This window comes from Ananas comosus, linkage group 1 (genome assembly GCF_001540865.1).
Source record: "Ananas comosus cultivar F153 linkage group 1, ASM154086v1, whole genome shotgun sequence".
NCBI classification, from domain to species: Eukaryota; Viridiplantae; Streptophyta; class Magnoliopsida; order Poales; family Bromeliaceae; genus Ananas; species Ananas comosus.
This window is the reverse complement of record NC_033621.1, coordinates 13482596-13497857: the sequence shown is the minus strand read 5'-3', so window position 1 is coordinate 13497857 and position 15262 is coordinate 13482596. Positions and strand designations below refer to the sequence as shown.

Here is a 15262-nt window from a genome sequence, read left to right as displayed (position 1 = left end):
AAAGGTCATGAAGAATAATTGTAGATAGAAACGATAGAATTATAGATAGTAATGGAACCATTCAAATACATTAATTGAAAGTTTTATTAGTGGAATCATTTAAATATATTAATTAAAAATTTTGTTAGTAGAATCGTTAAAATGTATATTGAAAGTTTAGTGAGAGAAAGAAGAAGAGTCACATGCTAGTGAGGGTGAAGAAGAATTTATCACGTGGCAACAAATATTAAAAATTCATGCAAGTTAATAGATAATAGATAACGAAAATGATAAAGCTGGAGTTTTCTCGCTCCGTTTACACCAAAACAAACGGACCGTTACAGCTGAAGCCTCTCGAGAGGGAGCTAAAGCGGCGTCGAGAAGGCTCCATACGATTCCTCTATTTCTTCTTGCGATCGCATTTGTTATATACACATACACACAACACATCGTCTCCCCATTTCTCGAAGAAATAGGATCGAGAGAGAGAGAGAGAGAGAGAGAGATTTGGCATTAGGGTTTTTGGGGAGATGTTCTTCTTCTTCGTGGGGGGGTTGGAGCAGAGCGTGGGGCGGGTGCTCAAGGAGGGGGCGGGGCGCTGCGTCCGCTGCGGCGCCGTCGCCGACCTCGTCGAGACGGAGAAGGTGCTCAAGCTCTTCTTCGTCCCCGTGTGGCGCTGGCCCTCCGAGGCCCCCGCCTACTACTGCCGCGCCTGCGACCGCGGCGTCGATCCCCAGTTCCGCTTCTGCCCCTTCTGCGGCAACGCCCTGTGAGCGGGAGGAGGAGGTAAGTGGGCTAGGGCTAGGGCTAGGACTAGGGCTAGGGTTAGGGTTTTGGATGGGGAGAGGTAAATAGGTGGAATGTTGTTTCTGCGGAGTTTGGTGTGTATAGAGAGGGGTCGGTTGCGTTACTTGGTTGCGTGGTAATGATGCTTTTGATGTTCTTGTTAAAATGTTAATGAGAGAAGAAGAACATATGGAATCGAAATGAAATGGATTTGTTGTTTGTAGCTGTTTTTATTTTTTTTAAAAAAAAATTGTTTGTGTTTTATTTTGACATAAATAATGATTAATTTCTTGTGGGAAAATGCCATCAATTTCGTGGGATTTAAGCTCAAATTACAGTAGGTGCAGTAAAAAAGTATTCAAAAACGGAAAAGTGTAGTTTTGTACATTTGTGTCCCGACTCAGTTTTTTATAAATTAAAGAGGGTTTAAGGAGGGTTTATTGCCTCTAAACATAAGGGATTAAGGGGATATAGATTTGAATGTTAATAATGTTACATAACCTATTTCCAAGATGAGATTGTTTTTGTATTCAATTCACAGTACAATTCCAGATGACAATGCCATCTAACTGGTTAATAATGATCATCAAAATCAAAATAGGGTAGAGGCATTATCACTATAAGTTTCATGTCGAGAACTCGCCAATGCTAAGTTAGTGTGATCTATATAACATCGAACATAACATATACTCCCTGTAATTCCAAACTAATTTTCACAGATGCATTAAAATGAGGTTTTGAGAGCAGAAGATGAATGATTAGAGTTTCTCTACAGCCATATTTCTTCGAGTTTCATAATCTCACAGTAAACACATTACCCTGCAACAACACCCTGTGTAACAAATACAACAAGATGGAAAAGCAGGCTGTTGTTTAAATACAGTTTTCATCATTCATGACCTGATCAGCCAGCGTGAATTTTACATCACCTCGCCTCGCTCGCGAGCCACTGAAGTTGAGAGGATCGCGAGACTTTGATTCAAGAATGTTAGAGCCGATTCACAGTCCATAATTATCTTAGTGACCGACGAACGCTGGTCCGTCGACGATGATAGAGATCCGACAGCCATGGCAGCGTATGAATCTCGAAGACTCCGTAAGTTTCCTAGAAACTGTAATACACTTGTCCAGTGAATCGAGCATGCATTTACAAATCATGAAGAAAGATAGACAATGGTTAACAAGAAGAGAGATAGAGAGACCAAGAGGATCAAAATATGTTGAGTGTGGAATTTGTGTATCTTTTAATTCTAAATAGTGAAAATATTAAGAACCGAGCCTCAGGCGACGATGCTACTGTCGAAATGGTTCAATATAGAAATCCAATTACCAGTTTTAAGTTTACGAAAACAGTTGTACCTTTAGGAGTGTGTTGTACTCCTCCAGTAAGCGATTAGCAGCAGGACCAAAGCCATGCAATTGCGGAACCTCCATCATGTGTGTCCAAGGACGAATTTCCTATAAATCAAAATTCCTTTTATAATACTTTTGCAAGCAAAATACGTGAAGCAGAAAGAAGCAACAACAAATAGAAAGGGAAAAAAAAAAGTAATCAGAAAGTTGCAGGTAATAGGTATGCTTAGTACACTTAGTACAAGTTATTCATACACACGCCATCCGCACCAGATGTTCACCTTTGTATAAATTAAATTGAAGGATCTGACAGTTTCCAGAAAAGACTCCAAATGTTGCCTCAGTTTCAGCTCTGTTTCGGCATATTCTTCATTAGGATTATACTCGTACTGCGCAGCAGTAGCCACAAATTAGTATGGCCAAGAGAGAAATAATTGAAAGAACCATAGCATGACTACGAGAAGACATTTACACAGTGAAAAGGTTTCATTTCAGCTAGACTGAAAATTTTACAGGTATCACTAGTGAAAAGGTTTCATTTCAGCTAGACTGAAAATTTTTCAGGTATCACTAGTCATTTTAATTTGTAGCAGGTTCCATATTTCTCAACTTATATTTTTGGGCAAGCAGCATGCGAATTATGATGAGGCTACGTGATTATATAGTGAACCTTGGATGCCAGGTCCTGAACCATCTGCTGCAAGTTTGACATTTTCTTTGTATACTCCAAACGCTTTGCCTCTAGTTCGGATATATCAGGTCTGCACAAAAAAAGGGGAACCGCATATAGCTTTTTAATAACAAGATTTTGGAGCACATAAACAACTTCATCTATAACAGCAAAGCAGTCGGAACTTTGAAACATAAGAGCCTACAAATTCAGATCATACTGAAAAATATTGCAGACCAAAATATACATGTAATTACTACAATCAATAAGCCTTACATACAGCAATAAGCAGTACTATAGTTGTACCGACACTTTCAGTAACACTAATTAAAACAAGAGAAACAGAAAATAATAGAAAGTTCTGCCAATAATACAGAACTTTTTATTTCTACAATGTTTTGACTGTTGTGTTTGATTAAACTACTGTTTAATTATTGTTAAATCTGAAAGCAATGTCAGTCATGATATTGTTATATAGAACAGGATGAAACTGGAAATAAATAAATAAATAAATAAAACAAAGTGAAGTAGAGAAACCATCATCTCTATTTGTAACCTTTACAGTAGCATAACAAGAGATGCGTCATTTTAACATTTCAAAATGGTTAAGGGACAATGTACAAATTAAAGATGAAAACAAGGGAATGTGGTCTGGAAATATAATTAATTATGTCTGCAAATAAGCCAGAAATAAAATGCCTGCATACGTAGTACAGAAAAGAATCAATTAGTTCAGGACTAGTATTCAGAAATTAAACTGACGTAGAATGACATTCACGAGAAAAGCTTATATAGGAAAGCCGAATGCTGGTCTAGAGTTAAAAAGCAAGCGAACAGAGAGTATAAAAACTTCCATATCATGAAATATAAGAGATTAATTAAAATTGCTTACAAGGGATAAATTGACTGAATTTGGACATCAGCAGGAAAGAGCTTGAACTCTTCTGAAAAGACTTGAGCTTGCTTCTCAGCAATAGCATCTACTAACTGTACATCCTTCGACAACTGCTCATCAACACTGCCAATGATTTATGTAACAAATACCATCTTTGATGTCAGTAAAGGAAAAGGTAAAAAAAAAAGAAAGTCCTTACCAGAACTATAGCATATTTTGAAATGGGTAGCTAAACTAGAAAATGTTGATTTTACTATCTATATATCTTTCATTTTTTTTTTCACACAATTTCACCAAAATGATGGTAAAATAAAAGTTCCCATCAGATTAGCTATGGAAAGTTCCATCAAGTATCCATTATGTTATCGAACAATACCATTAAGCTCTAAAAGGAGAGAGGTAAATCAGATATATTGTATGCTTAGAAAGCAAAAATCAAAACTTTTAAAGTTTACAAGTCCATTTCAAAATATTGTTTAGGAAACGTTTCTATGTTTTTAACTAAATAAAGATCAAAGTTAAGCATAAGTTCTTGTAATTAAGCTAAAGAACCTCTTCTAACCTCCATTCTGGGTTGTCAGCATAGCAACTTGCTTCCGCAAGACCAACAACGAGATGAAGCATTTCTACACGTTCTTCATAGCTACCCCTGCCCTGTAACCAAAAAAAGCCCTTAAAGCATGCGAGCAGCCCTAAGCTGAAAAAAGCAAGTTGCGAGATTGAAAGGTCCAAAAGACTAAGCTTCACCCAGTGCACAACTCAGTTTTCCCCCAAACGACATGAAGTGAACAAAAATACAGTTACATTGTGGCAAAACACTTGTATAATATGAATCCAAGTAAATTCAAGTAAGTTTTACTCGATCCTTTTTCTTTTTTTATTTTTTATTTTTTGAAAGAAAAGTTTTACATGTAAACAAAAACAATATGCAGAGTCCAAAAAAAGAAATATAGCAAACTAGCAAGTAACATGTCTCAAACAATGTTAAACAGGAAATCAGAAAACAACATATCTCACACCATATTATCAAAATACAGGAACAGTATCCAACATGACAAATTATTCACTCACCTGGATCGCTTCTGTATCAACTGAAGGTGTAATTCCCAAGAAGCTTGCTATCTCAGCTAAGTCTGTTAAAATTAGGGGGGAAAAAATTCCACCAGCAAACCAATTACAAAAAAGTAAGCATCCATGTTTCCAAATTGCTATTTCTGAGAATCATCATGTCTACTAAGGAACTCTGCTTGCGAATGAAAAAGGGAACAAAAGCTTACGCTGGATTCTATTATTCTCCTCGTCACGATCCAAGCTATCCCCTTGCCAATTTTGTTGGGTGAACGGTGATCTATCCCCTAGAAGCCTACCAAAAACAAATCATTAGAGTTCTCTCCTACTCAAACAACTTAGATTTTAAAAAATGGGAATCAAACTCAAATTCTATTACATTGATTATTAGGTATTATAGGAAAACTTTGCCATCTATGACCAAGCACAAGCATATCCAAAAATCGAGGTCACAATTCGAGCCCAGTCCTATTCTAGACTTCATAACCCTAAAGACGAAATAATTTGCTAGGAAACTGAATTAAATCAAACTCCACCATCCATGACCCCAAACACTAACAAATATCGCAATCAAAAACCCTAAGAACGAAAGGATTTGGGAGGAAACTGAATCATATTAAACATTCACCATCTACGGACCCAAACACTATGAAATCCAAAGATCGAGGCTACAATTCGATCGGAATCTGACAGTAGGAGCTCAAAACCCTAAGAACGAAAGGATTTGGGAGGAAGCTTGAATTATGTCAACAATTGATCTTCTACGACCCCAAACACTATCAAATCCTCAGATCGAGGCTACAACTCAAGCGGAATCCAATATTATGAGATCAAAACCCTAGGAACGAAAGGGTTTGGGGCACAACCCGAATTTCAACAGTACTTCACCATCTACGACCCCAAACACCATCATAACCGAAGATCGAGGTCACAATTCGATCCCAATCCGATCGTAGGAGATCAAAACCTTAAGAAAGTGACGATTGGGAAGGGAAACACGAATCGGAACCTGAAGAAGAGCCACTCAAGGAGGGCGTATCTCTCAACCCCAGCAAAGAGGAGGGATTGGGACGGCGCATTGGCGCGAGGGTAGTTGAGGAGCGCGAGCTTCCGCTGGACCTCCTCCATTTGCTTCGACGCCATCTCCGGCGAGGCGGCGGCGGCGGCGGAGGTGGCGGCGCCGCCCCTCTCCGACGATGGCGGTGGAGCTCGTGTAGTTGTACGGAGTAGGGGGCGGAGGGGTTTGGACGCTGTGGGTGGGGAGTAGCGAGGAAATTGGGGGGGTGTCAAATTGAAATTTGAAAAATGTAATAATTAAATTGCAAAAACGAACGGCGATTACGTGAACTATGTTTCGTTTTAAATCTAGAATCTACTAAACTATCTTTCAAAATTTCCAATTCTTTAATTTTATTTAATTTGACTCAGTGAACGATATTTTAATTTTAAAATTTAAATATATTATCTATCTTTACAGATAAAGTGAGTATTCTTTATATAATTTTTATAACTATAAATTTATTAAAATAAAAAATTTGGTTAAATTTTAAAGATAAATATCATTGGCCAACTTAAATCAAACAAACTAAAAAATTAGACGGTAAAATTTGAGAGATTAAATAATAAATTTAAAATAATTAGAGCTCATGTAAGTGGATATTTTTTTTCTCATTTCTTTATGAGGAAATGTATTTTATTTTCTCCTCCCAAACGGTTTAATATTATAATAATCAAGCTCTACCGTTATTTAATAAATTGTTTATGGGCTGTATCCCTGCCAGGCACCGTTTGGTTTGGGAATAGGGATAGGGATAGGCCCTTATCCCCCCCTTTATACCCAAACGCTAATTTTTTATCCGAGAATAGTAGTTCTCGGTTATCCCCACCAACACCTCCATTTTCTATATAAAACTTTCTAATATTTTTCTTATCCTCGGGAACAACCCAATTTTCATCCAAACGCTATTTTTCTTATCCCCATATTTGTATCTATCCCTGTAATAGCTAGTTCTTGCTTATACCCGAACCAAACGGTACCCTAAAAAACAAAAAATAGAAATAGATGCTTAGTTTTGATACTAATTCTTTTAGTACAGTGAGTTAGTGAGAGTTAAATTCACTCAGAAGGATTTAGTGGAATTTCTCTTACTTAGTCTGAATATGGTCTAATTTGGTAAGAATTCATATGTTAATATTTATGCTTTATAAATAATTCTAAAATATTCGTTTTCCAGTTAGTTGTATCTCCTTTGTTTTTACTATATAACTGAAGATAAAATAAAATATAATCATCACAGTAAATTCCAACTGATTTATTTAAATAAACATTTTATTTTTACCTAAATTTAATTATTTTTTTTAATCTCAATATTACTAAAATTTTTAAGGGGTTGTTTAATTGCACATAGTTGCAAACAAAATTGCAGCTAATTATACTCATATTCAAATTTGGTGCTGTTTGATATATTTGAATTCAACTCTTACACTTCAAACAGTACAAGAAACTCAATTTTTACCACCTAACGTGATCATAAATCACTGACTGATCCTAGCGTAAATGGTAAAGGATTTGGTGGTTGGTATCTAAGATTCCAAGTTCATAGTATAATTGCTTCACATTTCCAACTAAGTTTATTTCTAATAAAATGAACAAAACAAATAGCATATTATCTATCTCTCTAAAAAAAGAAAAGAAAAAAAAAACTTGGCCATAAGTGTTTTTTTTTGTATATAATTTAACGAAATATTAAACCACAGGGTACTAAAGTAAGAAAGTATACGAAACCATATGGTACTAAGTTGATACATTTTAAACCACACGGTACTAAAGTGAGAAAAGCGAAAACACAGGGGGATATTTGAAGTTTTCCCTTTTTTTTTTTATATTTAACCAAAGAGTTCGTAAAATTCGGTGGCAAATGGAGTGTGAGAGAACTTCTTAACGTGTCGATGCTCGTACTTTGGGAAGCAACAAAGAAAAAGCTAAGATAGAGAGATAGAGAGAGAAAGGGAGGGAGATAGAGAGAGAGAGAGAGAGCGAGAGAGGGCGAGGGAGATGCCCCCGCGAGGAGGAGGAGGAGGAGGGAGCGGCGGCGGCGTCGGCGGAGGCGGCGACGGCGCTCTCTTCTTCGCGGCGACGCTGCTGCTGTGGGCGGTGGCGGTGGCGTTCGAGATCGCGGCGGAGGGGAGGAGGGAGCTCTTGGCCGTGGCCGCGGGGTTCGTCTTCTTCCAGGGTGCGAATTGGGTGATCCGCTTCTCCCTCTCCCGCGACCCCCTCTTCGTCAACACCTCCGTCTCCCTCCTCCACTCCATCATCACCTCCGCCTCAGGTCACACGATCATCCCCCCCTCTCTCTCTCTAACATGCTCTCTATGCTAATTTCTGTGTTGTGGATTGGTATTGGGACGTCACTGTATTAGGGTTCTTAACTACTTGAATATGTGTGAAAAGAGTCTCAGAGCTACTTGTGGTGGATTGCAACAAAATTGTTGTTTATGTGGGAAATTGCAAGATTTTAAAGCACGGGTGAGGAATCGGCCGAAGTTTCTGTGTTTCTAGGCTCTTTTTAGTATAAAATATTGAAGGGTAAATTACATTTTGATCCTCAAATTCAAACTTTATGAGTTGTTGTAATCAAGTCCAACAACCCAGTTTAATCAATTAAATGTTGACAAATTTTTGGTGTAGAAGTGATATGGAAGTATTGTGATTGATGATGTGATAGTAATTAAGATGCTATAACACTACTACATTAACAATTTGTCAACATTTAGCCAACTAAATTAGGTTATGGGATTGATTGCAACAATTTAGAAAGCTCAAGCTAGAAATTACTACAAATTAATGTTTGAGGACCAAAGTGTCATGCGCCGCATAGTGTGAGGACCAAAAGTGTAATTTACCCACTATTGGAACGTCGTTAGCTTAAGTTTTTCGCGAAACAAAAAGAGGTTGATAATGTAACATCAGAGCAGGAGATTCTCAATTCAAATCCCACTTGACTTCTAGATTCCCTTTATTTTTCCCCCATTTAATTTAAATCCATGTCTTGGACTTGTCAGAAAGTCTCGAGTTCAGCATGCTCTACAAGGAAGAGGGTAGTTTTGCATGCTTTCTATGCTGATTGATGTGCCTGTGGATTGGTGTTGGAATGTAATTGTTGGATTTGAGTTGTTGATTCTTCGGTAGACACAGATTTGATTTCTTTTGTGACTTGTTCGTCGATATTGTGGCTTTTGTTTTAATTGTCTTAAGTTTGTTGTTGGTGTTTGGTTTGATGTGGTTTCTGTTTAACTTGGAATGAGGAAAAGAAGAGGAAAGATAAATAACATGGGAAGCTGGCTTCATTGTTTTAATACACAGAAATATATTAGGACATTTGTGACACCTTTGATTGAATTGGATGGGAAAAGACGAGAGTATGATGTTGGGGGAGAAGGGTTTAGTGACTTGGATTTAGAGTCGCGAGAGGTTCGGATTATCAAATCCAGTCAGGTCAAATAATCCTGTTGGGATAGAATTGTTAAATGCAATCCAACCCTTCAGATAATATTTTCAAGTGACCTGTACTTTTTGTTTATTAGAAATTTGCTCTTTGACAAGAGCTTATAACAAGAGGTGTATGCAAATGCTAAGAAAAGTTTGGTTATCTGAGAAATGAGGGAAAAGCAGGAAGAGACAAATAGACAAAGCAACAATGCAAATCGGGACACTAGAAAAGCGAATGATTTATGCAAATGTGCAGAGTAAAAGTACCTAAATTATGCTCGTGAAAGCTTTGAAACAATAATTGTTTGCGATGTCTACTTGAGTTTTTTTTTGTTTTTGGCATATTGCTCTTGTAATTGAGTGTTGCGTGGCCTAAATTGCCACCAATATGATCAAGAACATTAAGTTTCATGATCCATGGTGACTTCTAAATTTGTGCTATGCTCAAGCCAACCACATATTGTGGGAGAAGGATTGGATTGGATGTGATCCAATACTCTCAACAATGAATGAGCATGCATAGTTGTTATTTTCCAACCGAAAGATAAAATTCCTAAGTCTTTAGTACGATTTGATCGTTATTTTTATTATTATTTTGAAGCTTTTGTCACTCCTGTTCTGGCTGCAAAGAATCGCACTTCTGATTATTGGTTGTTTGGTATATTGTAGATTGCTTGCTTGTCACACATTTAGGATATTTTAGTTGGCATAATCATCATGAAAAGAGGTCTCCTTGACTAGGCTTTATAGAAAAATCTCTATAACATTTGTTCATTTCAAAAAAGAGAGAAGTTACATTATCCCATTTCATTGTAGAGTAAGGGACAAATTGATATGTTCTGTAACTAAAATGTTTGTGATTACTGTTTTGACTTACTGTACATGGATTATTTATCATAATAAACAAATCTTAGTTTCTTTATATTGTTGTTATCTTTCTATATCAAGCATGATGATACACTGTCTTGGCTGTAACAATAGCTAACTTTCGCCTGTTGGCATATATGGTACAGTTGTATTTGTTCTGGTTAATCAGTGGGTTATTAGAGGACTTGGCAAAATGTTCGAACATGAACAGTTGTTCGGTGGAACATGGCTTGGTGCGTATTCAGCTCTATGCTTTTCTTGTGGCTACTTTGCTTATGACCAACTGGACATGATTCGGTATCGATTATATAGCGGGTGGATTCCTGCCATACTTGTGCATCACCTGATCCTTCTGGTTTGCTTTACACTGGCTTTGTATCGGAAAGTCACGATCAACTACCTCATTCTCTCCCTTGTGTGCGAGGTAGGTCATTACATTTATAGGGATCAGTGCTTGTGCCGCTTTTGCTTTTGCTTTCGGCCGCAGCAACATCCAGTAAATGTTTGGTAAACAAAAAAGTCACTTTTGCTGTGGCAGGACGTTCAAATGAGGTTTTGAGCTCTAGAAACAAAAGCTCCAATTTGTTGCTTTTGCTTCTACTGCTTAGAGTAGCTGTTGGGTGATTTAATATTGTGTTTCTCTTAAAAGCACTTTCCAAACAATACTTCATGCAACAACAACACATCTACAACAGTATTAACGAGGTGTGCTTATTTGGCCTAACTTGTGAAACAACTTCTGTGCTCGAAAAGGAAAGCCAAGTGTTTAGCAAACAAGAAGTCTAGAATCTATGCTGTGACTGAAGCTTAATTGTGCTTTTAGGCCCTAGAACACAAGCTCCAAGAAAAGTTGTACTTGTAAACCTTAATTCTCTGCATTTTTTTTTTTGAGAAATAAACACCGGCAGAGAACTTCCATATCCACATAATAGTGTTATCGTCTTCTTGAAAGAAGAGATTTGTTTCAGAATTAGAAAGGAGTAATGTGCAGCTGCATTATGACCAGGATATTTATGTGCGAGGATACAACCTGGAAAACCCCTCTGTTTGGAACCAGATTAGAAAAGTTGATATACCAGCTTTATTTTCAGAGCAATTATTTTCCAAAAAGTTCCCATGACTGTTCTGATTTTCTAATAAGAGAGTACAGTATATGTCCGCTGTTAATGAACATAGAATTATCCATACCATTTAGCCAAATTGAGGTGAAACAATACTTTTTGGTCCAGCTATAGCTCTACTTTCTTGTTATTTGATTTTGTCAATTCATAAAGAAAGAAATAGAAAAGCAATCATTTCGGTTTGACCCTGTTATCACTTAAACCACACTGATGGAAGGAATACTTGTACTAATCCATCTAGTAAGTACATATATTATGTAATGTTAATCTCAGCATTCTTTTTGTTCTTTGCAGCTCCACTCCATATTTTTACATGTAAGAAAAGTACGGCGGATGGCTGGGTTTCGTGATTCCAAGAGCAGGATGGTTAAAGTTGAATGGGCACTCAACTGGGCCACCTTCTATATTGCAAGGCTTCTCTGCCACATCCTTATTACATACAAGCTCATCATCGATGCCCATAAGTTTGATCGAGGAATCGAGCTCCCACTGGCTCTGTTTGGAATGGCCGGAATGAATTTGCTCAATATTTTCTTAGGCCTCGATTTATTAAAAGCCTATCGGAGGGAGAGGAATCAGCAGAGGAATCAAGAATGAATGTTTTCCTCAATGGCTCCCAACCTGTTTAACTGTTGCAATTGGGTCTTAATATTTGCATTTTTCTTAATGCAATCTTACCTTTATGGTCAAATTCATTCATCAAATTGCTGCATAAGCAACTTTTGGATTTCTTATTCGGCAATTACATGGATATTGCCATCCAATTGAACTGAGAATTTAATGGCTAGTGGTCAAAGACTATGAACTCTATTGTGACGACGATAAAGTATGGGATCAAACTGAAACATTCTAATATCTTTGGGGACCTTGGTGCAAACTACTGTTTTGGTATTCCTGATGCTTCTTTGCTCATATACTGAAGCACAGATGGTTGAGAGGTATGTCTTGTTTGAGCCTCTCTAATTGACTTTTCCTGCAAGGCTGCAATCAATATGTTGTGTATCTAAGTATACTAAAGCACTTCTTGATAACCACACACAATTTGTTCAATGTATTTGGATTTTTTTTTTTTTTTTTTTCTTGTTAACACAGTAAGTTTGTATATTAAATTATGAACAAGGAAAATGTATCAGTTGCTTTATGAATACTTGTGTTTTTTTGTTTATTCAAGCTGGTGTTGTTTCGAAGTTTCCACTACATGGCTTTGTTGGCAACACCTAGCTTGTTAAGAAAATTAAACTTGTTTGCTTGATTTAAATGGATACTTTGAGGGTTTATTTTTTTCGGGTTAATTGCATACAACTCCATGTAAATATATTGAATAGCAAAGTTCAATTTTTTATTTTTATCCTCACAAAAGTCCAGTGATATTGATATTTGCTCCTATGATTTGTTATCGTTATAGCACTACTTATCTTTTAACAGCAGTTTAGTGAAATGATATTTTTGTCCTTCCAAACATATCGCTCCAAAAGCTCCGACTTTTAAAATTATGCAGAAATGTCTTTCTAAAAAAATATTTTGTTCAATAATATAAGAGGGGTAAAAAGGTCAATTTAATTTATTTACTAATGGATCCAGTTAGTAGGGGTATATTTGAAAAAGGTAGAAGTTTTGTAGGAACAAAAAATAAAAGTTGAACTTTATAGAGATATATCTGCTATTCGATATGTTTATAGGAAGCTGTATGCAATTAACCCTAATTTTTTTAATGAAAGTGAAGCTTTGTTAGACCAGCTCACTTCTATTAGAGTAATAAATTTATAGAACTTTTTTCTTTATTTACTTTGATTAATAAATTTATCAGGGTTTTGTTTCCAAAGCATATATAAAGTTATGAATGAGAGAGAATGATAAGAACTTGGCCATGAAAAGGAGAAGAAACTGAAGAGAAAAAGCATTTGCCATGGTGTGTCAAAACATAAAATATTAGCTCCAAATTGCTAAGTCGAAAAGCTTTGACCCAGGTTGAAATTTTTGATACAACAAGTGGACTTCAATGCAAAATTTTATTTGAGAATTTAAAAGAAAAAAGGTCCCACCGGGATTCGAACCCAGGTCGCCAGATTCAAAGTCTGGAGTGCTAACCACTACACCATGGAACCAAGTACTTATGGTCTAAATTTTTTTAAGATTAAATTACAGAACACCCCCCCTCAAAACCCGATTTTTTACTTTCCCTCCCTGTCGCTTAAAAGCCTACACTTTGCCCCATTGTGAAATAAAAAATATTCACAAAGGGTAAGGTGTGAACTGTGATGATAAAATGACCATTTTGCCCCTCATTATTTTGCCTCTCACCATATTCACAGGAGAGAAGGCTGAGGGCGTTTTTGGCATAAAAAAATATATAATAATATTTTATAAACGGAACCTTAACGGATTACTAACGGTAGGGGGCGAAGTGAATATTTTTTATTTTACAAGGAGGCAAAGTGTAGGTTTTTAAATGACGGGGGGAAGTGAAAAATAAGGTTTTGACAGGAGGATTTTATGTAATTTAGCATTTTTTTTAAATAATATATTAAATTTCATATTATTGGATATTATATTATTAATATTAAAGTAAATTTACTAGTTTGAAAATTAGTATGAACTTGTAAAATGATATCCTCAAAGAAAAGACTTAAATTTACTAAGTTTTGCTTAGGAAACAATAACCAAATTAATAGTGAAAGTAGCTTTATAATAATATAAAGTCCTTAATAATAAGCCATTAGTTGCAGGTTCGCACGGGAAGTGATATTAACATAGATATTGTCATTTTACTAGGAGTAAATCGAATTTATTAAATCTAATCTTCTGTAGATAGTAATTAGAATTAACTAATGTAATTATTTTTTTTTTAAGAACACGCTATCTATTTCGATCATTTTTTTTAGAAAATGGACTTAGTTTGAAATGTGAAATAATAAGGCTTGGACCTATCTTTTCCCATTNAAGCATTTGCCATGGTGTGTCAAAACATAAAATATTAGCTCCAAATTATTTGAGAATTTAAAAGAAAAAAGGTCCCACCGGGATTCGAACCCAGGTCGCCAGATTCAAAGTCTGGAGTGCTAACCACTACACCATGGAACCAAGTACTTATGGTCTAAATTTTTTTAAGATTAAATTACAGAACACCCCCCTCAAAATCTGATTTTTTACTTTACCCCACTGTCATTTAAAAACCTACACTTTGCCCCATTGTGAAATGAAAAATATTCACAGAGGGTAAGGTGTGAACTGTGATGATAAAATGACCATTTTGCCCCTCATTATTTTGCCTCTCATCATATTCACAGGAGAGAGGCTGAGGGCGTTTTTGGCATAAAAAAATATATATAATAATATTTTATAAACGGAATCTTAACGGATTATTAACGGTAGGAGGCGAAGTGAATATTTTTTATTTTACAAGGGGGCAAAGTGTAGGTTTTTAAATGACAGGGGGAAAGTGAAAAATCGGGTTTTGACAGGGGGGTTTATATAATTTAGCCTTTTTTTTTAAACAATATATTAAATTTCATATTATTGGATATTATATTATTAATATTAAAGTAAATTTACTAGTTTGAAAATTAGTATGAACTTGTAAAATGATATCCTCAAAGAAAAGACTTAAATTTACTAAAGTTTGCTTAGGAAACAATAACCAAATTAATAGTGAAAGTAGCTTTATAATAATAATATAAAGTCCTTAATAATAAGCCATTAGTTGCAGGTTCGCACAGGAAGTGATATTAACATAGCTATCGTCATTTTACTAGGAGTAAATCGAATTTATTAAATCTAATCTTCTGTAGCTAGTAATTGGAATTAACTAATGTAATTATTTTTTTTTAAAAAAACATGCTATCTATTTCGATCATTTTTTTAGAAAATGGACTTAGTTTGAAATGTGAAATAATAAGGCTTGGACCTATCTTTTCCCATTTATACTCGGTACGGTTGATATTGTGTTAATATTATAATTAGCTCTATTAATAATACCATCTGATTTGCTCACCAAATACTTAAAAAGACAAAAAAAAAAAAAAAAAAAAATTAAA

At 35.8% G+C, this 15262-nt stretch overlaps 3 protein-coding genes and 2 non-coding genes across 5 annotated transcripts; 2 read left to right on the top strand and 3 right to left on the bottom strand.

The window, feature by feature from the left end:
- Positions 234-1037, top strand: LOC109717305. The gene has a single exon (XM_020243024.1). It carries the CDS (start codon positions 510-512, stop codon positions 750-752), a length of 243 nt encoding a protein of 80 aa, XP_020098613.1. The 5' UTR covers positions 234-509; the 3' UTR covers positions 753-1037.
- LOC109703459 (AUGMIN subunit 7) lies at positions 1460-6057 on the bottom strand. Its single transcript, XM_020230501.1, has 9 exons — positions 5761-6057; positions 4961-5046; positions 4755-4816; positions 4246-4337; positions 3681-3806; positions 2789-2879; positions 2400-2507; positions 2125-2223; positions 1460-1877 (listed from the first exon to the last, which is right to left on the bottom strand). Exons 1-9 carry the CDS (start codon positions 5892-5894, stop codon positions 1686-1688), a joined length of 990 nt encoding a protein of 329 aa, XP_020086090.1. The 5' UTR covers positions 5895-6057; the 3' UTR covers positions 1460-1685.
- LOC109721973 (TLC domain-containing protein 2) lies at positions 7676-12369 on the top strand. Its single transcript, XM_020249813.1, has 3 exons — positions 7676-8080; positions 10254-10531; positions 11523-12369. The coding sequence occupies exons 1-3, from the start codon at positions 7807-7809 to the stop codon at positions 11823-11825; spliced, it is 855 nt and encodes a 284-aa protein (XP_020105402.1). The 5' UTR covers positions 7676-7806; the 3' UTR covers positions 11826-12369.
- Positions 13262-13333, bottom strand: TRNAQ-UUG. Its single transcript has one exon. It is a non-coding gene; the product is annotated as a tRNA-Gln (tRNA).
- TRNAQ-UUG lies at positions 14238-14309 on the bottom strand. Its single transcript has one exon. It is a non-coding gene; the product is annotated as a tRNA-Gln (tRNA).

Coding starts and splice junctions, on each gene's coding strand:
- LOC109717305 (XM_020243024.1), top strand. CDS start 510: ATGTTCTTCTTCTTCGTGGGGGGGTTGGAGCAGAGCGTGGGGCGGGTG.
- LOC109721973 (XM_020249813.1), top strand. CDS start 7,807: ATGCCCCCGCGAGGAGGAGGAGGAGGAGGGAGCGGCGGCGGCGTCGGC. Junction 8,081..10,253: donor CATCATCACCTCCGCCTCAG/GTCACACGATCA, acceptor TATATGGTACAG/TTGTATTTGTTCTGGTTAAT. Junction 10,532..11,522: donor TTCTCTCCCTTGTGTGCGAG/GTAGGTCATTAC, acceptor TGTTCTTTGCAG/CTCCACTCCATATTTTTACA.
- LOC109703459 (XM_020230501.1), bottom strand. CDS start 5,894: ATGGCGTCGAAGCAAATGGAGGAGGTCCAGCGGAAGCTCGCGCTCCTC. Junction 2,224..2,399: donor TCAATTTAATTTATACAAAG/GTGAACATCTGG, acceptor TTTGATTTATAG/GAAATTCGTCCTTGGACACA. Junction 1,878..2,124: donor AGTACAACACACTCCTAAAG/GTACAACTGTTT, acceptor AGTGTATTACAG/TTTCTAGGAAACTTACGGAG.